General features: G+C 27.9%; 4 protein-coding genes across 7 annotated transcripts; 1 reads left to right on the plus strand and 3 right to left on the minus strand.

Annotated features, from left to right (window-relative positions):
- Nucleotides 1–3,165: 3,165 nt before the first annotated feature.
- On the plus strand, nucleotides 3,166–13,720 carry LOC114129892 (palmitoyltransferase ZDHHC20-A-like). Of its 4 annotated transcripts, XM_027994749.2 has the most exons (10): nucleotides 3,166–3,719; nucleotides 3,831–3,952; nucleotides 4,038–4,161; nucleotides 4,246–4,499; nucleotides 6,109–6,238; nucleotides 7,156–7,282; nucleotides 9,306–9,400; nucleotides 9,483–9,528; nucleotides 9,593–9,676; nucleotides 9,786–13,720. In XM_027994749.2, exons 1-9 carry the CDS (start codon nucleotides 3,590–3,592, stop codon nucleotides 9,654–9,656), a joined length of 1,092 nt encoding a protein of 363 aa, XP_027850550.1. In that variant the 5' UTR covers nucleotides 3,166–3,589; the 3' UTR covers nucleotides 9,657–9,676; nucleotides 9,786–13,720. The 4 variants fall into 4 exon arrangements, with proteins under 4 accessions (XP_027850550.1, XP_027850549.1, XP_027850551.1 ...); XM_027994748.2 differs by lacking the exon at nucleotides 9,786–13,720 and having other exon boundaries at nucleotides 9,593–9,765; XM_027994750.2 differs by lacking the exon at nucleotides 9,786–13,720 and having other exon boundaries at nucleotides 3,168–3,719; nucleotides 4,261–4,499; nucleotides 9,593–9,765.
- Nucleotides 9,752–10,922, minus strand: LOC114129894 (V-type proton ATPase subunit E-like). Its single transcript, XM_050202587.1, has 4 exons — nucleotides 10,796–10,922; nucleotides 10,380–10,555; nucleotides 10,141–10,309; nucleotides 9,752–10,074 (listed from the first exon to the last, which is right to left on the minus strand). The coding sequence occupies exons 1-4, from the start codon at nucleotides 10,820–10,822 to the stop codon at nucleotides 9,766–9,768; spliced, it is 681 nt and encodes a 226-aa protein (XP_050058544.1). The 5' UTR covers nucleotides 10,823–10,922; the 3' UTR covers nucleotides 9,752–9,765.
- Nucleotides 10,971–15,578, minus strand: LOC114129893 (retinol dehydrogenase 12-like). The gene is made up of 6 exons (XM_027994752.2): nucleotides 15,347–15,578; nucleotides 12,541–12,741; nucleotides 11,981–12,139; nucleotides 11,795–11,914; nucleotides 11,278–11,485; nucleotides 10,971–11,197 (listed from the first exon to the last, which is right to left on the minus strand). Exons 1-6 carry the CDS (start codon nucleotides 15,456–15,458, stop codon nucleotides 11,044–11,046), a joined length of 954 nt encoding a protein of 317 aa, XP_027850553.1. The 5' UTR covers nucleotides 15,459–15,578; the 3' UTR covers nucleotides 10,971–11,043.
- Nucleotides 15,579–18,275: 2,697 nt separating this feature from the next.
- Nucleotides 18,276–22,164, minus strand: LOC114129905 (retinol dehydrogenase 12-like). The gene is given in 8 exon segments (XM_050202586.1): nucleotides 18,276–18,535; nucleotides 18,663–18,791; nucleotides 18,793–18,868; nucleotides 19,005–19,124; nucleotides 19,250–19,408; nucleotides 19,515–19,715; nucleotides 21,161–21,293; nucleotides 21,627–22,164. Coding segments are annotated over 7 exon segments (951 nt in total). The 5' UTR covers nucleotides 21,273–21,293; nucleotides 21,627–22,164; the 3' UTR covers nucleotides 18,276–18,381.
- Between the last annotated feature and the right edge of the window lie 1,810 nt (nucleotides 22,165–23,974).

The following is a 23,974-nucleotide window of genomic DNA, read 5'->3' on the forward strand; positions in this document are numbered from 1 at the left end:
AGCTGAACATACAAATAGGCACTATAACTATTATACTAAATTATAGTATAGTAAATCTTAAGTGACCACGGCCCATGTATATTCCTTGATAATAAAATAATAGTATCTTTACTAAAATAAATGGTAATTGCATTAGTGGCGAACCCAGGGGGGTGGACCTTGGGTCCAGACCCCTCCCCTTGGCTCCTTATTTATTTTTATTTTATATTTTTAAAGTTACCCAGAAAACAGAAAAACAATATATAATAATAAATAAAAAAAAATTCCTGGACCCCCCCCCCCTTGAATAAATCCTGGTTGCGCCACTGAATTGCACATTATACTAAGTTACTCATATATATTTTAAGTTGGATAAATACATAATACATGACTACATACTAATAATTGTGTACCTATTAATAATACACAATAGTTTTGTCAGTGGCATAACAAAAAAATTTGGGCTCCCCCGCAAAAATAAAAATGCTAAGAATGGGCCCCTAACATATTTTTATATCAAAGAATTCAAATACCTTTAACCCTATAACCAAAGGCCCCAAATTACCATGGGCCCCCCCGCAACGCGGGGTCTGCGGGCCCTCAGTTGCGCCACTGAGTTTTGTCGAATTTATAAAATATATTTTATACTGTACATATTTTTATAGCTTTAGCTATTGGTTTTAAAAATAAAAATTATTTAGATTACTATAGGTAATTTGATACACACAGTTGTATAATAAGTATATTATATAGTTATACTAGATATAGTATATAATATTATGGCATCCATATAAATAGTATTCAATAGTAGGTTTACCCATCAAAACCGCAACCTTATACGTTATAGGCACTCAAGTGTTAAGTAGGTAAAATGTTAGAATACAGTCAAATAATAGTCATGTATATTATTTATTACCTGTATCGGCTGAATCCGTTATATAATGTAGGACAATAGCCCATAGGTGTCTATGTATTTGTCTTAAAAAAAAAAAAATATTAGGTATTATTGAAATTACAATTTACAACCACTCCAAGTATACATGTATAGTGTATACCTATATACACAATATAGGCCCTCGCTTTATGTGCATAACAACATATTATTATGTTGTACAAATATACCTATTGTAAAATACATTAAATATATAGGTACCTACTAAAATATAATAGATACCTATTATTATGATATAGTATGGTATTTTCTAAATTTATTATACAGGTGGCGTCTATCGACATTTAGTAGGTATTCATTTAATTTATTCTGTATAGGTACCTACTGAAAGCGTGAATGCGTGATAATATTAATAAGTACCACGGTACAACCTACTTATAATAAGTATAATAACTATATAATAAATAATATTATAAGACGTTTATATTAATTGCCAACTAGTTATTACTTATTGGTCTGAAACTTGGGACCCAATAGTATACAATTATTATAATTTAGTCAAATTTTACGTGGGGATTAAATTACTGATTAGTCATAAGTAAAGCTTACATATTAATAAATAAAATAAATCTGCAATTTGTATTCGTTAATAACTGTTCAAAATGAAATTCTATTGGAATTAAACATCTACATCAGTATAAGTATCATCTATCATCGATAAAATAGATATCTCTTTTAAATTGTAATTCTGGAGTAGATTCGTGTTTGTACAAGCTTTTATATTGAAATTGTATTTTAATCAGTCTACTACGCCTCTCTTGGGTGTAAATTATATTTCCACTATTTTAAAAAATGTAGCAATCATTTCTTTTAGGGGTTGAAATATTTTTAATTTTTTCGGTTCCGGTTCTATTCATGTACATTTAAGAATATCATTACTGGTTTTAGATTTAGTTTCAGTATTTAGATATATATTTATGTTTTATTTCAAAAGGTTAAAGAAATTTAATTAAGTTCACTAAGTTGGTTTTAAAAACGTTTAAAATAAATGTTGAAAAACTTGGGTTTATATAAGCTTTTACAGTTTTACTTATAACTTGCTACCTAGGTACTTGTAAGAAGTTTCGATACTATTGCATCGTGTAATATAATTCAATACAGGTAGGACAGGTAGGTATAATCAAAATATATTCTATTGTTTCTATAAAAAATAATTGTATTTAAATGGTAGACTACATTTTTACATAGTATCTATGCATGTAGATAGTCAGTGACCATTTTATAGTTACTTACTAGTTGCTTGCATACTAAATATCTGAGTATTATTGTGTCTAATTTGATAGTTGAGAGTTGACATATTATTCTAAGTTTTGACAACTTGTTCATTATAAGTTATCGATAGGTACCTACATCATTTTCTTTAATTGAAAAGTATATTGACGTACCTATTGATATAAATGTTAATTATTCGTTAAAATCTATTTTATTAAGTTCCTATTTATTATTTATAAATAAATACTTCGATAGTTAAACACGAAATTTGGAATATTAACATTAGTATTGTAAGTATTTATAATTATCGTATTAATGGTAGGTACCTATACTAATATTTACCTACTATAAGTGTTGTTTCAAATTCCTTTCAATGTTTCTTCACGCTTTATCCGACACCATGTTGTTTTAAATTTACCAACTTCCTCACTAGTCAGACTCTAACAATGGTTTTAATGAACCACTCAACCACAACATTGTTGTATGTCTATATAACCCATTCTGACCTCTCCTTTTCCTTTTCCTTTATATATATTTTGATTAAATAGTTCAATTGAGATTATTTCACACCTTTATAACACTTTTATTTTTGTAATATAACAAATTATACAAATCGGGACACATTGTATCCTTATAAAAAAATAAAATAACTTATTAAAATTTCGACTATACTCACAACTGACAATTAGTATAGGTAATAGGTGTACTACCTTATTAGGTATTAATTTCTGTATTTTTTTTTGTTTTTTGTAATAATATGTACCTATATCCTATATCAAATAGATGCAAATAGTCCTATAATTATACTTGTATTATAATTCCTGGTTATAATTAATTGTAAATCGTGATGGCTAAAGTCTTAAGTCAGTGGTAAATATTTTAAATCGGTCAAACAGAAATTTATTGACTATATTACAACGAATCGTCACAGAATAACGAAATTTTGGTAACACTGGTGTTACACATTAAGATAACACAATCGGTACAATATGTCTCACAGCTAACAACTGGTCGCTGCTTGTCTGCCCAGACTGCCTCACTCAGTCACCCACATTCATCTACTGTAAAAGTAAAAAGATAATAAACACCAAACACTGAACGCACTATGATTATATTATAAACGCTCGCCGTCCTCGCTCGAGTACTGAGAACTTGACGTCTTGACACTGTCTTGTCAAATGTTTTCGTTTAGTTGATTTTGATACCGATCACTATCGTCTTACTGTGTACGCCTTGCACGCTCAGACTGTAATCGTTATTGCGTTGAATCAAAGCAATGCGAATGTTATAGTCGAAAGACAATAATAAGTAATAACGATTTGTGGTTACCTACGTACTGTCATCATTGTCGAACAATGATGGTCAACAGATAGAATTAGCGATCGCCCTGTGATCGCACCGCTGAAATCGTGAATAAATGGTGCTTACGACTCGCCGGAATCAACAATGGAGGCACCGTCATCGAAAAGATTCTGCTGCTCCGTTTGCGTCCATACAGTCAAGAGCATCCCGGTGATATTCATCTTGTGCATACTAGCATGGTCGTATTACGCGTACGTCTATCACCTGTGCCTCAGTAAGTCTCGTCGTTTGAACGAAAATTACAATAATAATATACGTACTAATTATTTAGTGCCACGAATAATCAATCACGGTGTCTTATTCTTCATCCCTCTTGATTTTATAGGTCGGGTCACGTCCGTCGAACTGTCGATACCATATCTTCTAGTGTACCACGTCATACTAGTGTTGTTCCTATGGTCGTACTTCAAAACGATTTTCACAAAGCCAAGCGGCGCACCACCAAATGTATTGACAGACGATTTATCATTATACTACGTATTAGTGATCGTTTTATTGTTTATTAACGCACAATATTGTTGTCTTATTATAGTTCAGACTGCCAGAAGAAGTATTTGAAGAGTTCAATAAAAATCCTATAGATTTGAGCAGACAAAGCGCTATTTTACGTGATTTTGCTGAAAATTTGCCCATCATGACTTTTACAAATACCAATGGTAATAAAATTGATTTTTATATTTTTATCTTGACAATGTGCCCATTCATTGTACAGTAGACTATGTATAACTTAAGAATTGTAGAACATTTTTTTTCAGATATTCGATTCTGTGATAAATGTAAAATAGTCAAGCCAGACAGATCACACCATTGTAGCGTGTGTCGTAAATGTGTGTTAAAAATGGATCACCATTGTCCATGGGTGAACAATTGCGTCTCATATTCTAACTACAAGTATTTTATATTGTTTTTGGCATATGGTCTTTTAATGTGTGTTTATGTGGCAGCTACAACAGTTGAATATGTTATCAAATTCTGGGATATTACTACAGATATGGTAATATTTTAGTACCTTATTATATTATTAAGGTCTTTAATTTGTTGACTATTAATTACTTATTTATTTAAAGATTAACACCATTTAGCTCTATTAGAAAATAAATTACTGAAATTGTATTTAAAATTAATAATGGTAATTAATTGAGGGGCTTATATTGACACTTAGAAGTTATAAAAGTAATTAATAATATATTTTAATTATTTAACAATTATAAATAACTATTGAGTAAAATGTTATGAATCATAAAATAAATATTGATCTTAGTTTTTTTATTTAATCTCTTTATATGATATTAAAATATATATAAGTATATAATGATATTTAATATTTATATTTTAAGTTAAAATTATTAGATAATTGACGTAGTCAAAATAATGAAAAATATTTTTGTTAAAATTTGAAGTTAAAAAAAAAGTGATTATAATATGACAAAATAATAAGAGTGATTAAATAGCCATGTTACATCATAGAGCTGATGAGTGTACCCTCTACAGTCCCCTATGGCTCTATGTTTTTATGTGTAAAAGTTGTTTGAGTTACATAATGATTTCAATAACTTTTGATAGTATTTTAGATTTTTTTTTTAATAATTGTACATATTATATTTATGTGTATTTTTAAATTTAATATACTTTGTTAATGTTAACTTAATACTTAAGACTTTGGTTCTATGATGTTGCACACATACCTATATTTAAATATTTTTATTTCATTAATTAATTAGAATTAATAAATATATTTCTTAAATTAAAAGTTATAACATACTTTAAATTTAAGCAAACTTATTTTTAGTATTGTATCTTTTAATCATTCATATATTTTAATTAATATTTGGAATTTTTAAGTTACTTAAAGATTATATTTTTAAAATCTCACTATTTTTTATGCCATTTAAGTTAGTGATAAAAGCTTATTTTTTCCAAGTATGAAAATATAAATTAAAATTATTACGCTGATGATTTTTTTGAACAATGTCTGTTTATATTAATTTATGTCTAAATTAAAATCAATCAAAATTAGAACTAATTAAAATTATTAAAGTGTATGTACAAAAAATAATAGTCTTTAAATAGTATTTTAAATAAAATGTAGAATAAACAAAACTTGACATTTTTCAAGCAAATTTTTAATTTTTATGTATATACCAATAAATAATATTTTTAACTAATTACAATAAAAAGTGTAAGTTTTCTGTGCAAAAAAAATAATTAGTGGAAAATATAGTCTCTATGTATACTTAAACTGAATAAATAAATAATTAAAGGATATATTTTAAGCGGGTATGTATCCTTTAAATTAGTGGTTTTTAATCGGTGGGTCACAACTTAATTTTAGTCCTTGTAAGTTTTAAAAATGGTTCATGGCAGGTTTTATCTTTTAAAAATAAAAATAACAAGATTTTAAAAATGATAAATAATAAATTTTTTTAAAAAATGGTTGACAAGTAAAAAAGGTCAAAGACTACTTCTTTATAATATGATGTATGAAATAACAATTTTAGGTATTAAATTATCAACAAAAATGCAGTTATTAGAATAAATTTAATAATGTATTTTTAATCTTTATGATTGTAAATTATTAATAATTGTTTTTTTTTTACTTTCAGCGAATTCAAGAAGGATCATATAAAATTCATATAATATTCTTGTTTTTTATTGCTTCAATGTTTTCATTAAGCTTATTCTCATTGCTTGCATATCATATCTACCTGGTTTCAAAAAACAGAACAACATTAGGTAATTAAAATAATATTACTAGTTTTATATTAAATATTAATGATTTTTTGTTACTTGATTGTGGGATACTGTTCAGCTGCAATCTATAAATAGTATGCAGTCAAGTATTGACCAACGTTGCTAGTTCTCGGATAGGTAACCATCTGAGTTCTTAGCAACAAAGCCATACCCCATAAGTAATACACATAAAAAATCCCATAGCAGTGAATGGCCTGAGTTGTCAAAGCATAATTAAAAATAATAATAAGAAGAAGAATAATTTATGAATATATTGTTATGGTCTTTCTTTCTTATAATATTTTTTTTTAATTCTAATAATATATTTAATATTCTTATGCTATTGTTATGGTCAAAGTACAATAACCGGACATTGTTTTTTAATTTTTTACTATTTCAATAGATAGATCATATAATTGCTTAAGTATTCTTATAATAGGTTAGTCTAAATCATATTTAGAGACCTTACTTCATTATTATCTTACTAAATGTTAAGTGATTGTTTTTATAATCTGTCTTCCTAGAAATTTATTGTCTACAATAAACATAATAATTATAAGATAAAGAAAATGAAATAGCTGTATTAAGTTTAACTTTATTATTATTATTTCATTAAATATGAAGTGAAATTTGATTTTTTTTAAACTAAAGTTAGCTATCCAAGTTGTGTTTTTAGTTGCAGATGCTTTACTTTCAATTTTATTACTCATATAACATAAAATTTCAAATTTGATTAACTGCCATAATAAAAAATGTCTGGCCATAAACCTAATTTGTTAGAATATTTCTTTTTAATTTCTACAATATAACCCTATTAATAGTTTCCAGCTTCTCCAATTTAACTGTAGCATTAAATATTTTTTGTTTATTTTATATGTATTAAATTTGTTAAATATTCAATTTTTTTTCCATTTTCTTAGAATCTTTCCGTCCTCCTAAATTTTTGGATGGAAGTGATAAAAATGGATTCAACTTGGGATGCTGCAGAAATATACAAGAAGTGTTCGGTAAAGAAGTTCTTTTGTGGCCTTTTCCTATTGACACTCGGTGAGTAAAAAGAGGGTATTCAAACTTTAAATGCACTTACCAATTATGGAAACGTGTTAGTTATTGATAAAACAAATAAATATTATTTTCATTCATTACATTTAAACATTCATCATATACAATATTTTCAAAATTTGAGCTAACACACATTAGGTATATTATTTATTTTTTAATATAATATCTTAATATATTTTATTTATTATTTATTACGATTATAGAGATAATTATTTAGGGATTCCAAGTTGAAATTATTGGTAATTTTTTAATATAGTTAATTGTTCACAAATTTAAGGAAAAATGATTTGTGATTTATTAAGTTTATATAACTAAGTATTGATGATTATCGTAATATATTATGATAAAATGTTTAAAAATAATAAAATAAACATGGGAAATTGTTATTGTATGCATTTTGAAAGTTTGGGGAGTTAAACAATTCTAACTAATTATTTTTGGTGTAAATTAATTTTTGAAGTATCAATAAAAAATTATAAATTAATGTTATTCTTGTATTAATGATTCACATAGTATTTATTTAAAAACCATTAAGGGATTTGCAATTTTAAAATGCTCATACCTAACAGTCTTAACAACACTACAAAAATAAAGTCATTACAAGCGAGTATGATACTCTTTTCTAAATTTAAATTTACAATATTTAATCATCTAAGAATAAACTCTAGTCTTATTTAATATAAACAATCAATAATAATAATAAAAAAAAATTGAATAAGAACTTAATGAAGTACTTTAAAAATTTAAATCATCTGTTTAAGAGGAAATTTAAAAAAAATGTTGTTTTTGTGGTCAGAATAGTTTTTGATAGGTACATCCAAGTATGTTAAAAAATTCTAGTACATTTATTAAATCTATATACTTAAAACTAACTTGGCATTGTCTAATTGGCGGAATGTATAAGAAGTTGACTATAAAATGTTCTTTCAAATCTAGTAGGTTCCTAAAATGTCAATTTTTTTCAAATTCCATTTTTATTTTTTGATATAAATCTAATGTTAACAATTGTTTTTTTAATTTTTTTATTACAATTTTGTTAATCGTTCTTAAGTAAAATATTTTTTAGAGTATTAAACTGTTTTTATGAGTTGGTAAAGTGCATTTAATAATTATGAAATGGTTTTGAAAACGTATAGAAAGGCTATATTTTGACCACTTAGTATATTTATTTTTATAAATGATATAATAAGTTATTTGTTATATTAATGAATAATGATCAATCATTTTTGTTGTATTAAAATTTTATTTTAACAGCCGTTCTTAACGTTATCTTACCAATTTTTTTTATGAGTAGTATAAATATATTCCCGGGAATACATCTTGATATTCGTAATGCGTTTCCTGATTTTAATTTTTCTGTTTTAGTTTGGGGGATGGTGTAATTTATCCATTGGCGAGCGACCTGAAGTCTAATGATAGTGTTAGGCAATCATCAAACAAATCCAGGACACCATTTACCGTTTAGACAATTTTTTTATACCAAGACACAATTAGTACTTATTCTATGCACAATATAAAAATAAACAAGTACTCATAAGGCTCAAATCAGTATTTTGTTGTGTTCTCTCTTATTGTTTATTTTTTTCTTATTACTTAAAAATTGCAATATTCATATAGATATATTATTACTTTAATTTTATTGATGTTGTTAATCTATTAAGATATATTATATTTTAATTTGTTTAATAAGGTGAGCAATTTTATATTTTTGACATTTTGTATATTTTTGGTAATGTTTGTTTACTCTACATATTTTGGACCTGTACAAATAACACAGTATAAAATAATATCATGAGTTTTTTATCTAACAAAATATACTAAAAGAGTGTTGTTTTTATTTTATCATAATAATTTGGTAAAATTTTTTGTTTGAATCCTAAATTATTAGTATTATACATATTTAATACTTTTGATAATATTAAAATTTTCTACAGCTTATTAACATGGTAATTCAATCTTAGTATATCATCTAACTGCATGTATTAATACTAATATGATTCTCCTACAGCCTTGGTGAGGGTGTGTCATTTCCAATCAATAAAACTGTACCTGAAGCTCAAAGTCTGTTATTCTCAGATGTGAACAACCAGAAAACATCAATTGGTATATTAAAATATTATAGTTGATTGACTTATATTAGATTTTTAAGAGTCATTGACTATCAAACACAATGTTTTTTTTCTAGATTTTGAACATTATGATACGTCGTTGTTTACATCAGTCTTAATAAGGTGAATTAGATTCAAAATTAATTGAAATTATTAAAATTTGACTTAAATTTTATCAATGTTTCAGTGATGATAACATGAGCTCAACAGATACAAATGCCCCTAAATATCAAGATCTTATTCAAATTTAGTACGACTTACACTAACTTAAGTTAGTACTTTAAAAAACTTATTTCTGTGATATCATATCCTACTTTTATTCATAGATATTGAATAATAAAATAAGTTCTTATTTTGTAATTATTTATTTCTTAAATAAGTTCTAGTGGGATTTGGTCCAAACAGTCCAGTGCATATTATTGGTATAGCTTGTTGGGTGAGATAGAGCAATCTCACCACCAACGTGTTTTCAACAAGTAACCTTCGACCCTTGGCTGTGACCATGACACCTCCTATTTCTTGATTCGGTAACTTAATACTATTATCAATATTTATTTCAATATTCATTCCTGTGTTAGCCAAATATATTTCACTTAATTCAGGGATCATTAAGTCAACGCATTCCATATCGTCTGATATCAGTATTAAGCTTATTTTTTCTTCCAAAACCTTGAAATATATAGAATTAAAAGTTTTTATTTGTTGTTAAATGATCTACTATTATAACAATACTACTTGGTACATTGCTTGTAGTATTAACTTTTTGAGAATTTTCAAATATTGTGATTTGTGGTTTCGCAATTTTAACAGTTCTCTGTTTACGTCGGCCAACACAGATTTAATAAATGTGTCTCTGGCATTCAATATTTCTAACTTGGCATTTGTCATTAACTTGGTAATCATTCTATGATGTAGACCAAAAGAATTTTCCATTCACAAAAGTACCTACCTATACACTTTTTAATATTACTCACGTTGCTGTTGTTCTATTCATAAATTTTGTCTTTTTCTTGTACAACTGATCGATTTTTAATTTTTCTTTGAGTATAATTTCGTTTTTTTTAATATCAAATTCATTTTCTGATTGAGTGTCAATATTTTGTTCAATTTCATTTGCTTCAAACTCTATGAACCTGATCATTTTATCCAACTAAAATAATATAAAATAATTTATGTTCTACGTGCGTGACCTATAATCGCGATCGAAGGTATTTTTAAGAAATTTAGCTTGAATAATTATTTTTTCTCCACACTAATACATTTCACATACAAGTAAAAAATAAATAACCTCATTTCAAAAGAAAATTATTTTTAGATATCAACTGCAATTATTGCATGAACACAATAGTTGTCATCAGATAAAATTAATTTTGGAAAGTATAGGGCTCACTTGTTGGTTTAATTGCGATTTGTTCATGTTGTAATATTATAAAATAATAATATTAGTTAACGAAAATCCTTTTACTTAATTTTGAAGTATTTCAGACTATACAATTGCGATAAATACTTTGGTCTGTCAACACTCAGTTGTTAAGTAATAATTACACTAATGTAAAACCACGGCGACAGGAATGTAAAATATTTATTGTATTAAAAAAAAAATAAAACATTTAAAAAATACATGTTAGCATTTACGATTCAAGCATTTTTTAATGGTTCAGGAAGTGTGTCTCCGCTGCAGTTGAACATGTCGTAATCATTTAAACCGACCATTTCCATACTTTTTACCCAAAGTTTTTTTGCCAGCTCTGGGTCTTTTGCTAACGCCGATGGTTCTTTCGCCTTACAATCGCTGAAACACGCAATTACCATAGAAATAATAATAACATTTTCAAAAAAAAAAAAAAAAAAATAGTTCCAAAAACAACATGCCTGTAATAAAGTCCTGTTTCCTCTCCAGCCTTTTCGTCTATTGAACAGTGCAAAGTAGTCTGAGCTCCTTGTTCTGGAGTCTTAACAAATGGATAAAGAATAATACGGCCTAACAGCCACATGCCTGGAAAGAACACTTGGTCTACTGTTCTAGGTAATTCGGTATTCACGATTCCCGGATGTAGACTGTATACATGAACTCCGGTTCCTTGATAACATAATACATGATGCTAATTGTATACAACCATTTTCTTTTTAATGCGCTTATACTTATATAATTATATGTATATGTCATTATATTTTACGTAGAAATTTAAAGCATAAACACGTATTGAAAAAAATTATTTGTTCATGCTATATAAAAATAATATTTTTATTAACATAATATACATTTACCGAGAATATAATTTTGAAAGAATGGACTTTTAACATATTATGTATATTTTGTAGGTAATCTTAAATATTGTTGTTAGTTGAGTTCGTCAATGACTTAAACGTGCCATTTATATTTACGTACCTTCGAGTCTACGCGCCAATTCTTTCGTGAACAGCACATTGGCCAGTTTACTTTGACTATAAGCCGCAATAGCCGAATAATTCTTGTCGGAGTTGATGTCTTCAAAATTGATCGAACCCCCTTAAAATAAACATTTTGAGTATCTTTTTTTGTATTTTTGAATTTTTAAACATTTTAGGAACTGACTCGTATGTGCCATTGACGACACGTTAATGATTCGGGCGGGTGTCGAATTTCGGATTCTTGGCAAGAGGAGAGATGTAAACAGAAAGTGTCCCAAGTGATTTACACCAAATTGAGTTTCGAAACTGTCTTGAGTTTTTCCTTTGGGACAAGTCATTACGCCTGAAATAGGTTAATAATTAAGTGTTATTTATTAGGTTAGGTAGGTATAGGTACTCTAACCGCACTCTTATACTCAAAAGTCGAGATGGACAATTGGCTAATTCCCACTACCAATTTCTCTTTAAAAAGTGTAATTTTAAACAGAAATCACCATATTTATATTAATTTAGGTTTCATTATTATTGGTGTGTAAATAAATCGAATAAAAATAAATAGGTAATAATGAAATCGTGAAATTTGTTAACAATTATTGTATTAAAAAAAGTATATTTATGAACTTTATATTTGACCGACAATAGGACGTGTTTCCCACGGTTATCCTTTAATCCTGCAAGCTTAGACTCAAACTCCATATAATTGTATGTACAAGAAGCATATTTGGATAGGTGTGTACTACTGACCGGCGTTGTTCACCAACAGATGAATTTGTTTTTCCTTTTGTAAAATACTTTTTGCGCAACGTTTGATCGACGCGAAAGACGCTAAATCTAATTCTTCCACTATCAGTTGTCCGAGGCCGTCGCCTTTTACTTCAGCCACGATTTCCGATACGGCCTGTTCCGCTTTTCTGACGTCCCGGCACGCCAATATGACCTTTGCACCTGAAATTTTGTACACCGCAGTATAGGTAATTAACAATTTATTTATTTGTTCATACATAATTTTTATTAATTGCATATAATAATTATTCAATGTTCGCGATGAAGAAAAATTGTGTTACATCGGTTTTTAATAAAACTTTAACCTACGCAATCATCACCTATATCTGTTTATGAAGTATTATTTGTTATTTAGATTTGTATGTTGGTCATACATATTGCAACAGTTATTTGTACTTATCACATTATACTTGTACGAAAAAATATATTTTAATTATTTATTATGTACCATATATTGTACGCGTTATGACTGTTTATCATTAGGTATACTTAATGTATACATACGCCCAGTATATGGCGTAGTTCTAAACCGTGTCTCGGATTGTTTTGCAGGGTACGACTGTATTGTTTTCCGATTATAATTATTACTTAAATATTATAATTTATAATAATATACCTTTAAAAAAAAACATTTGGTTAGAACAAACAATTTTAAATTATTGTAAACAAAACGCTATTACAAACTAGGTATATAAGCTTCCGGTTTTGTAAAAATTTTATTACCTATATTTAAAATATTATATTACCTACTTATCTTTGTAAATGATCTACTTTGAAATTTTGAATAATTAATATATTGATGTAAATGTTGTTTATAATTTATTATATAACTATTATAGTTACATTTATCTAGGAATTGTTTTTTTGCATATTTTATCTCAACAAATGTTATTAGTATAAATAGTATACAAATTAAAGTAAAACCAGAAATTAATTTTATAGAAAAATCAATTTATAAGTTGATGTTGAGTATGGTAATCAATTCGGGTGCCATCTATTATCAATTATCATACTTACCTAAACGTTTTTACTTAACATTTTAGATTATCTATGTAATTGCAAATTGATAATTATTGGGCATTATCACCATGTCGGATCATATAATAAAAGTTAAAATAAAATAATTATAAACTTGTTAAAACGTAATAGTTTGTTGATATAAAAACGTACCTCCCAAGTAATCGGTTCCTACTCTTCCGCTAAATATGTATAATTTCAACATTGTTAAGATTAAAAACGATTCAGCTCATTAAAAGAGTTGATGGAATTATGTAATCAGAGTTAATGAATGTTGAATAGTGTATTAGTGTATAATCGTATAAAATATGAAATAAATATTTATATATTTGTTTATTATTAACGGGTTGATACCTTTTATAAGTTGAAATAGAATACATTTTTAACTTAACAAAACATAACATTAAGCTGAAATAACGAAAAAGAATATTGAGAAAAGAAAAGAAAGTGATAGAAGTATGTGAGATAGATAGACAGATAGTAAACAATGAAACACATAAACAAAATAAAAATAATAATTAATAATTAGATGATATACTACATAAATGTTATATAATAATAATATAAAATTAAATAACAACTTGCTAGACTCAAAGTTGAATATACGCTTTGTTTAAACATATTTCGTAATATGAAAAAACATCTACATGGTCAGTAATAATGTTAGGCTAACATTGTTAGCTAATGAAACAACTCAATTGGACTGTATGGCATTTTATTTTATATATTTTTCTGTTTTACCTTTTTTAAAATTATTATGCAGAATGTAAATAATATGTATATAATAATAATCAATATGGACAAATGGTAATAAAAAAATGGGGAAATTGATCTACTATATATAGGTGTTAACTATATAATAAATATTCACAAAATAACAATGTAGCAAAAATAGTTAAATAATAATAATAATAAAAAAATAATAATTATTATTATAGATAATAACTTCAGATACCAACAGCGGTAATACATATCTGATATCTACTGTCAAGCATGTTCTTTGTTGTTAAGTATAGCCAGTATAGGACATTAATGGGTACGTAAAACTGAAATTTGAATCTAATGATAAACCATTGTACCATTTGTACTTACAAGAAAACGATTCTGATTTATATTTTTATTTATTTTTCTAATTAATAATTCGAAAACAAAAATGTAATACATAAATCAAAAAAAACAATAGGAAAATTAAACGTCGTGGTAAATGTCTATAATAATTACATAAAATAAGTTGAAAATTATCATTTTGTCTAGAAAATAATAACATTATAGGTATTTGGAATAATTCAAGTCTACACTATCATTCATTTTTAAATTGTAAAAAAAAAGATGATTTAGCTAAAAGTTGTTGATCATAAATATTTTCGTTTTATCCTAGATAATTTTTTTTTTGTTTTTCTCAGCTTCTTTTATACGGGATATTTTTAACTTTTGACTTAACTGAATCCAGTTTGTTTCTAGAAATCTTGTACTAAGACACTAAGTTGAAAATTGAAATATTTTTACTGGTCTAGAAAGGTATGTGCATAATGTATAACTGTTAAACAGTTACAAAAGGTATAAACTATAACAAAGTATTTTGAAAATGTTACCTAAATCTCACTAAAAATTTCTGCTGGTCTACTAGTTTAAACCTAACCACCACGATATTTATCTACGCATTGCGCTAAGTATATTACAATTTACAATCATATAGGTACTTGTACAATATTGTCATCTTATATAGGTAAGAATTATGACTCAAACTCACCGAGTGTGTAAAACTGCCTGGCTGTGACTTTGCCGATGCCCGTGTTCGCACCTGTAACGATGGCGGTTTTGCCGTCCAGCCTGGCCGAGCTCGTGCATTTGCCGCTGAACATTTTTACGTTGTGAGCGCAATCGACAATGGACTATCTTATAGACAATTAGATAATAACGAAATTATCAATATTATAAATTTAAATAAATTTTATTATATACACACATGTAGGTGCGCCAACGTCTGTAGGCACACTGCACGAGTGCACGAGATTATAGTATGTTAAACTACGCGTCTGCCCTTCGTCAAAATAATAGTTCACAGCTGACTCGATTGTTGTGATAAAAATAAAACAGACCAATTTAATGATAATGCCGAGTCCGTCATTGGCCATTGCTTGTATTAAAAAAAAAATAATGTATTATTCTATTACATTATTAGGTACATTATTCTAGTATTTATACATACCTATACTCTGTAAATACTACTAATAACGGCAATATAACTAAAAAGTATATACCTACATTATAAAAAAATGCGTATCAAACGTTTTTTTAAACTAAAATATTATTATGTAATACAGTTTTTAAAGTTTTATACCTATATATTTAGTCGGAACATATTATTTTCAAACGAAAATTTTATTATCTTTCTCCATAAAAAAAAAAAAACGAACTTTAGGCCATCACGGTCGACAATGTGCCGATAAGAGAGTAACGTATAAAAAATTAAAAAATTAAATATTTATGTAAAAATATTAATATATAAAAACAAAGAAACAATAATACAATAAATACAGAAACAAAAAACACGTGAAAAAAAACCCCGATAAGACAACTCAGAGAATATATTAGGTAATGGTGAAAAAAATCAAGCGTAAAAAGTTCACGGTACGGATGGAGCTGAGAAAAATCACGTACGGTGCGGGTATGTAGACTGTTGGGTAATCGGTAAAAAAGACCAAGGAAAAAAAGAACGCAGAAAAAAAGAACAAGTAAAAAAGAATATTACGGAAAAAAAGAACAATTTTTAAAAATTTTAAACAGTGTCCCACTAATCAATATTTTTAACACCGTAATTTTTGGTCGAACATTTCCATGTAAAATAGTTTTTACCTTTGTGCTTTGTGATATAAGTATATCCTTCAAAAGTTACTTTTTCACCTCCTTTATTAGATTTAAAAATTTCCATTTCAAATGTATTTAAATTTTAAGTATAAAAATTTAATGAAAACACTTGAACACTTCAATGACTGTCATATAAGTAGTAGACTAAAATATGTTTACTCAAATTATAGTTATTAAAGTATGAAAAGTCTACATGAGAAATTTCCAGTAATAAAATGTTGTTTTATATTTTACCACTAGTTATATTTTATGATAAAGTATGAAAAGGTCACCTATAGTCAATTATAAGGGCACTAGGAATTAGGATTACTTAGGGAATTTCCAGTAATAAAAATGCATCTTACTCTATATTATTATACTAAGCTTTATTGTATTTAATATATATATACATGTATCTTGTATCTTCTATCAGTTGTATCTAGATACACTAAATGCAAGTATCATGTATCATGATACTTTTTTTTGTATCTTGCCCAACCCTGGTTCTATGCAATATTTTAAAAATTTAATTCATAGACACTTGCGCTATATTTTTTATTTTTTAATACTTAAAAAATTTACCATACAAATATTTCTCAAAATGAGATTTACAATTTGACTATATTGAATGTTTCGGATTTTTTTTATCAATTTTTAAGTTTTTTTATTTTCAGTTACAAAAACTAAAAAATGAATACCAAAAATATAGCATAAGTTATTAGTCGTATACTTATATATAAGTCTTAAACATTTAACGAACCACGTGAACTTTCAACCGATAAACTTTTTACCACTATTAGTTTATTCTAATAAATTTTGGTTTTTAAGAATTTTTACTTTTTTATCTTGGGAAGATAAAGAAAAATTACAATCGTGGCTAATGTATAGTTCACCAATAAAAATTATTTAATTAAAAGCTGGGTTTTAGTAAGGGACAGGTTTCCTACATTAAATCAATCTTAAGTCCATCTATCATTGTATTGCTAAATTGTTTAACTATGTCAAGTAACGTTAACTTAAATTAAAAAGAAAAAGAAAGAAGGAAACTAAAAAATAAAAAAACTTAATACCTAAATTAACTATACAACTATAGTACCTATACGACCTGCATCTAATTCTTGTTTGTTTCAATGAATATTATTTCACATGTAATATGGTGTAATATTATTTTTAAGTCGAGGAAAAAAATCAATTGTTCACAGTATTATTTTAACACAATATGAAAACTGAATTTAAAAAAGTCAAAAATGTATTAATAATAATAATCAAAACTGTTTACCTATAGAATCTTCGTGAACAAAACAGTATGTTCACGAGGTTATTATTATATTTTTATAGTCCGAACAGTATTACACAAATATTTCTTTATTAACCAACATATTATAATTATTTTTATATGAGCGTAGATTGTGTCGTATATAATATAATACATAATATAATATGTGATATGATTGTATCAGGATTCAGCACTCAGGAGGTAAGCTAAATATTATAACGATAACCGAAAATATCTGTTTTTCATCGTAAAGAATTTAGATAGGTACCAATAACTAGATAGAAAATTATTTAAAAGTACGAAGATGACGATGATTAGTTGTTTATTTATTGTAAAATAATTATTATCTGTGGGCCGAAGGTCAGATATATGCTTCAAGGCACACATTTTAAAATCACTTAAATATTGTTTTGTTTTCTAAATAAACGATGGCGGCGCTAAGAAAAACAGTCCCCTGAAATGTCTGTTAAAACAAATAAGAATAATCGTGTATTGTAAGTTTATAAACTTGTTTAAAAATAGAACTCCATCTGTTGTTCCAATAATGTATAATATGTTCGATAAAAAAAGTTCCTTTATTATAAAAACAGATTAAAAAAATGTAAAAAAATATATATAAACGAAATGATTTATATTATTAATGAAAAACGAGAATTTTTCGTTCAAACGTCTTTTAAAGGATCGGGGATCACGTCTCCACCGCAGTTGAATGCGTCATAATCTTTTAAGCCGACCATTTCTATGCTAGTTTCCCAAAGTTTCTTCGCCAGCTCCGGGTCTCTGGCTAATGATGACGGTTCTTTTACCTTGCAATCGCTACAAAACATACAGAATAGTTTATGTCATACTTATAAACGTCGATTATGCAAGTACAAATATTTAAAAGCCATTAAAATTTAACAATTAGTGATAACTAATAATTAATGACTTCTGTTATAAAAACCTGTAGTATAGTCCGGTTTCTGCTTCAGTTTTCTCGTCTATCGAACAGTACAAAGTGGTCTGAGCTCCTTGCTTCGGGTTTTTGACCCACGGATAGGAAGATACGACCCAAGAACCACATGCCCGGAAAATATACTTGGTCTAGTGTTCTGGTCAATTCGGTGCGTACAATACCGGGATGTAAGCTATACACATGAACTCCGGTCCCTACGTGCAATATTATTTATTATACATTACGTATATATTGTATATGCTACACTCGTATAGTAATCACTCGATTACTGTTGTCTGACATAATAACACTTAATAAGATAATATTTGAATATTTCATAAGTTTCATTACCTTCAAGTTTTCGCGACAATTCTTTCGAAAATAACACGTTGGCCAGTTTACTTTGACTGTAAGCTGTAGAGGGCGAATAACTTTTTTCATGGTTGATGTCTTTAAAATTGATTGAACCGACTAAAATTTTTTTTTAAATGTTACGTCAATTAAAATAATATAAACATCCCTGTCCCTAAAATTCTTGTAAATCTTATCCTATGAGTTCGTTACGTTTTATCTAATACGAGTGTATAGTGACTTACATACATGTGCCAGGGACGACACGATTACGATACGAGCTGGTGCTGAACTTCGGATTCTTGGTAACAGAAGCAACGTGAATAGAAAGTGTCCCAAATGATTAATGCCAAATTGTGTTTCGAAACCATCTTGGGTCTTACCTTTGGGGCATGTCATGACGCCTATAATATTTGTTTAAATAATTACATTTCATCGTAGGTCCTACAGCTTATATAAAAAACTATAAAAATATAAAACTGTCAAACATGCATCGTGTACTGAACTAACCAGCATTGTTTACTAGTAGATGAATTTTTGTTTCTTTTTGTAAAATACTTTTTGCACAGCGTTTAATTGAAGCAAAAGATGCCAAATCCAATTCCTCTATGATTAGTTGCCCGAGACCGTCGCCCTGTATTTCAGCCTTGATTTCCGTCACGGCCTGTTCCGCTTTTTTAACGTCCCGACACGCCAATATGACCTTTGCACCTGAAATCATCATTTATAGATATTATATAATAGAATATTTACTTACAAATTAAACTTTCATCATTCTAACTTTTTTATATTTTGCACATTATTTATTGTCTTCACAAATAATCTAAGGTATAAAAGTCTTTTTTTATTAAATATACAATTTTTAACTTTGATATACCTAATGATGGTAATTGTAATGGTAAGTACCATCGTCCGCCACTATTTGTGAGATTCTTAGTTGATCCTTAACTCTGATAAAGATTATTCTGTTTATGTATAATATATATAAATTAACAAATTATAATATTTTTCGGTCAACAAAAAAAGGTAATTGTTTAATACGTATACATAGTATTTGTAAGTAATTAGGTTGCAATTTCTACCTTTAAGACTTATGTATGATTTTTTAATACTTTAATTTGGTAAATGCTGTATATTTTATAGTAATATGTATCGCCATGTTGGTGTTCTTTGTGATATTCACGAATAATATGTTTTATGAAATTTTTAGTTTTTATAAGATTTGCGTCATATACTAGGTATGACTTACTATAATAACATTTTTGTTTATGAATAAATGAATCTGAAAGTTTAGTAGTAGATTCCTCATAAATTTTCATTAAATTAATTAAATAAAGTGTTAAGTGTATAATGTCACAAATATTAATAATATTATGTAAAGGTTTGAATTTAAAATTTTGATGAAATTCGTAGAAATTGTGAATTAGTTTATTGACATTTAGGATAATAGATCGTCTTTCGAATTATTTTTCATCAAATACCTACAATTATTTATCATTGAATTACAATTCAACACACATCCATCACAGTAATACTTACTCAATAATCTAGCACTTACTGTAAAACAGATCGGTTACCTACGTATTTTTTAGCTTTTTTGTTCGTGTTTTGTGTATTTAAACATAATATTTCGTGTAATATAACAAACTTTGAGCTTTACATTTACATTCTTTTTTAGTCCAATAAACATTTACACAAATACACTTTACAACCCAACCGCATCTCAAAAGTATATTTATTTTGCTATTTATTGAAGTTAACAGCTAATGAACCAAGTCCTCAGCTAAAAAACGTACTATTGTACATACCTATGACTGTAAATATCAATAGACATTTTTTGTATAGAGAATTTTATTAATGTTTTATCTTTGTACGCTATGCCCTCCCCCATCTCGGTGCTCGTGCTGTCCGTAGTTGATTTTATGTGTTTTTCTTTCGATAATTGTTACTTTATATATTTGTCGATGACTAATATGCGTATTATCTGGATAATGTGGATATTTAGAACTAAAAGCGTTCTATTCTCCCCCTCAAATTTGAAACACTATTTGTGACCATGATAAGCACCGGTCACTTGTATGTAGCTATATTTATATAATATATATATATATATATATATGTATTACGTAAGTACCTATAGTTAAAGGCGTGCTCACCTAATCTATAGAATTCTTTTGCGGTTACTTTGCCGATGCCCGTGTTCGAACCGGTTACGATGGCAGTCTTGCCGTCCAGCCTGGCCTTGCTCTTGCACTTATTGCTAAACATTATTTCCACGTCGCGGCGTACCTATACATAGGTACGTAGATAATATTTAATATACATCGAAACATATTTACACATAATATACAGCTGCATAACTATACGATTGTTATAAGTCTTACACGTCCTATAAATCATATACATATACGTGTTTGCACTATCATAGATATGACTTTTTAAATCCGATTTTAGAGTAAAAAATCATCGCATTATATTCCGTCCGATGTACGTTACATACTTATATATGTATGTATAAGTATACGTTCATGCAGTATAGTATGCGGTTTTCTACGCAATTATTTTAATATTATGCGGATATACGATTTAATAATATATATTATAATAATACGTACGACCTACCTATATGAGTAATGACGCTGCAGCGGTGTGTGCGCGCACGACTATCGACGAATGACGATGACCGTCGGTGCAGGACGTAATATAGCTGCTGTTGCTGCTGATGGTTATATAGGTATCCGGATAACGGTCGCGGCAGTCCGTGGTCGTAACCGTGTAGCAGGTACGCCGTATACTCGGACAATAATAATATTATACCTACCTATATAGTCGTGGTGGTAACCGCAGTTGATTAAAAACCGCGTACGACATATTTTATGTACATTGTAGTCATTGTACACTGTGCGGTGCGGAAAGCAGATATAACACTGAGGTACCAACGCGACTACTCGACCGGTGGGCACCGAACGGCTGATGTTTAGTTATATCGTCGGGGAATCGTTATTGACACAGAGTAAAACTACGGTAATAATATAGTAATATTTTATAGGATACACACTGCTAATAACGTAATGTTAATAATTCATCGTTCTCTCGCGCGCACAAATCGGCCGCGGCGGTCGCGCGTTCGAGTGCGTGCGCGCCGCGTAGCCGGCAGCCGCATAGTTTCGTCGGTGGTTCGGTTCTTCGCACGGACCGGTATTTTCTTTTTATGAATAATTCGTTCTCTTGCCCACCTCGCCCCGATAGTTTTTTATTATACAGTCTGTGTCACGTGTTGTCGGCCAGAATATTATATTATACATATATTTTTTTTATATTAACATTTCGTCACACGCGTACGCGGTATATCATTCTTATAGATAATATTATATTTTATTATTTTACGACGGACCGTGTGCGCGCGGACACTGCTAGAACACGGTCGGCGCCGCAGCGTTTCCGCGTCGAACGAATTCCCCAGAAACACTATAAATTATAATATTATTAAGTAACGTCCGTGCTGTGTATCGTCGGCAGTTTGTACTGTTTATATTCGGGTTCTGTATTCTTCGCTCCGATCCGACAAAAAGTTGGAATTTTCGTTACCGAACCGGAATAATATAATATTATGCTAATGTCCACGAATTCCTACCTCGAGATAATGACCTAACCCAATCTATTTATATCTACTGACTTTCCCGTGAGATAAAAAAGATAACAATTATTTACGATACGGTTTTTATCCGACAAATAATAATGATAATTGAAGGTTTTTTAGTGTTGATTGAGTATGAGTTTTGATTTCTCGTGAAATGAATGACTAATTGAAAGATGTGTACCTACACATCTATGTATAGATTTTAATTAATACATTGTTTGTAAAAAAAAAATCACAGATAAGTCAGTGCTTTTATCATTTACATTATAATATAATACATGTACATCGGATACTAATGATACTATAGTTATTGCTATATTTAAAAACATCATTAAGAACGTAACAACAACATTAAGACTTATTTTACATTATATACATTGTAGCTGATGCCTACATTTGATTTTTTCCGTTGTATATCCTTATTGTTTAATCATTATTGAATTACTATCTATATCTCATAAAACACATTGAAGTTTACGTGACGTATTTTTTGTCTTTTGGAACGTTTTATAATAAAATGTATGGCTTGGTTGTGCTTGGAGCTCAGAATTCCACAATATTTGTGTATCTCCCGTTTTCTTGGTCTAGTTCATAGTTTCACACTAAATACATAAACAATTTAGATTTTTTACGAATATATTTACTTTTATATATTATTTTTCGTATATACGAATTGCAGTCCATGTTTGTTGTGGACAAATACCAATAAATAGAATAAAATATATAATATATATTTATAATATATACTATATAGTATTACAAATTGATATCACTTTAAACATAATTTTTCTTCTCATTTTTACACAGATTTATGAATATTTGACATTTGTTGACTTTAATATTACTTATAAAGGAAAGTTAAAAATGTTGATTTATTTTTTTCTGATCATATCTTATCGTGATGTATTATGGCGCTGATAGAAAACTGTTGAATCCTTTTTTTTATAAATTCGAATTTGTTAATTTTGTTTTCTTTTAATTGAGCTATACTGTATATTTTACATATTATATATTATATATATTTTTTCGTTCATTATAATTTTATATTTGTTTAGTGATTGTTTAAAATAGTAAGTCTTGGATAGATATCGTATAGTATATTTTTCAAAAATTGTATAAATATTTGGATGATTAAATGTGTATTGTAAAAATTAAAAATGACTTATTAGATAAATTTATTTCCGTAAAATACTTTAAACCTAATTTAACAGAAAGGTTAGTAGTATGATTCGCCTGAATTTATGAGTTGAACAATTCTTAGGTTAATGTTTTTTTAAAGGAGTTAAGTATAGGCAATTTGTTGAACATCTTAGAAAAACTAAATTTACAA

This window comes from Aphis gossypii, chromosome 3, assembly GCF_020184175.1.
Source record: "Aphis gossypii isolate Hap1 chromosome 3, ASM2018417v2, whole genome shotgun sequence".
In the NCBI taxonomy this organism is placed as follows: Eukaryota; Metazoa; Arthropoda; class Insecta; order Hemiptera; family Aphididae; genus Aphis; species Aphis gossypii.

Excerpts from the sequence above, each read along its gene's own strand:
- LOC114129893 (XM_027994752.2), bottom strand. The coding sequence starts at position 15,458 with ATGTTCAGCGGCAAATGCACGAGCTCGGCCAGGCTGGACGGCAAAACC. Across the intron at positions 12,742-15,346 it reads CAGGCAGTTTTACACACTCG|GTGCAAAGGTCATATTGGCG; the intron begins GTGAGTTTGAGT and ends ACAAAATTTCAG. Across the intron at positions 11,486-11,794 it reads ATTGGCGCGTAGACTCGAAG|GAACCGGAGTTCATGTATAC; the intron begins GTACGTAAATAT and ends TATGTTATCAAG.
- LOC114129894 (XM_050202587.1), bottom strand. The coding sequence starts at position 10,822 with ATGAACAAATCGCAATTAAACCAACAA. Across the intron at positions 10,556-10,795 it reads AATCGCAATTAAACCAACAA|TTGGATAAAATGATCAGGTT; the intron begins GTGAGCCCTATA and ends ATATTATTTTAG. Across the intron at positions 10,310-10,379 it reads ATGAATAGAACAACAGCAAC|AATGATTACCAAGTTAATGA; the intron begins GTGAGTAATATT and ends TCTACATCATAG.
- LOC114129892 (XM_027994749.2), top strand. The coding sequence starts at position 3,590 with ATGGAGGCACCGTCATCGAAAAGATTCTGCTGCTCCGTTTGCGTCCAT. Across the intron at positions 4,500-6,108 it reads GGGATATTACTACAGATATG|CGAATTCAAGAAGGATCATA; the intron begins GTAATATTTTAG and ends TTTTACTTTCAG. Across the intron at positions 9,529-9,592 it reads TTTACATCAGTCTTAATAAG|TGATGATAACATGAGCTCAA; the intron begins GTGAATTAGATT and ends TCAATGTTTCAG.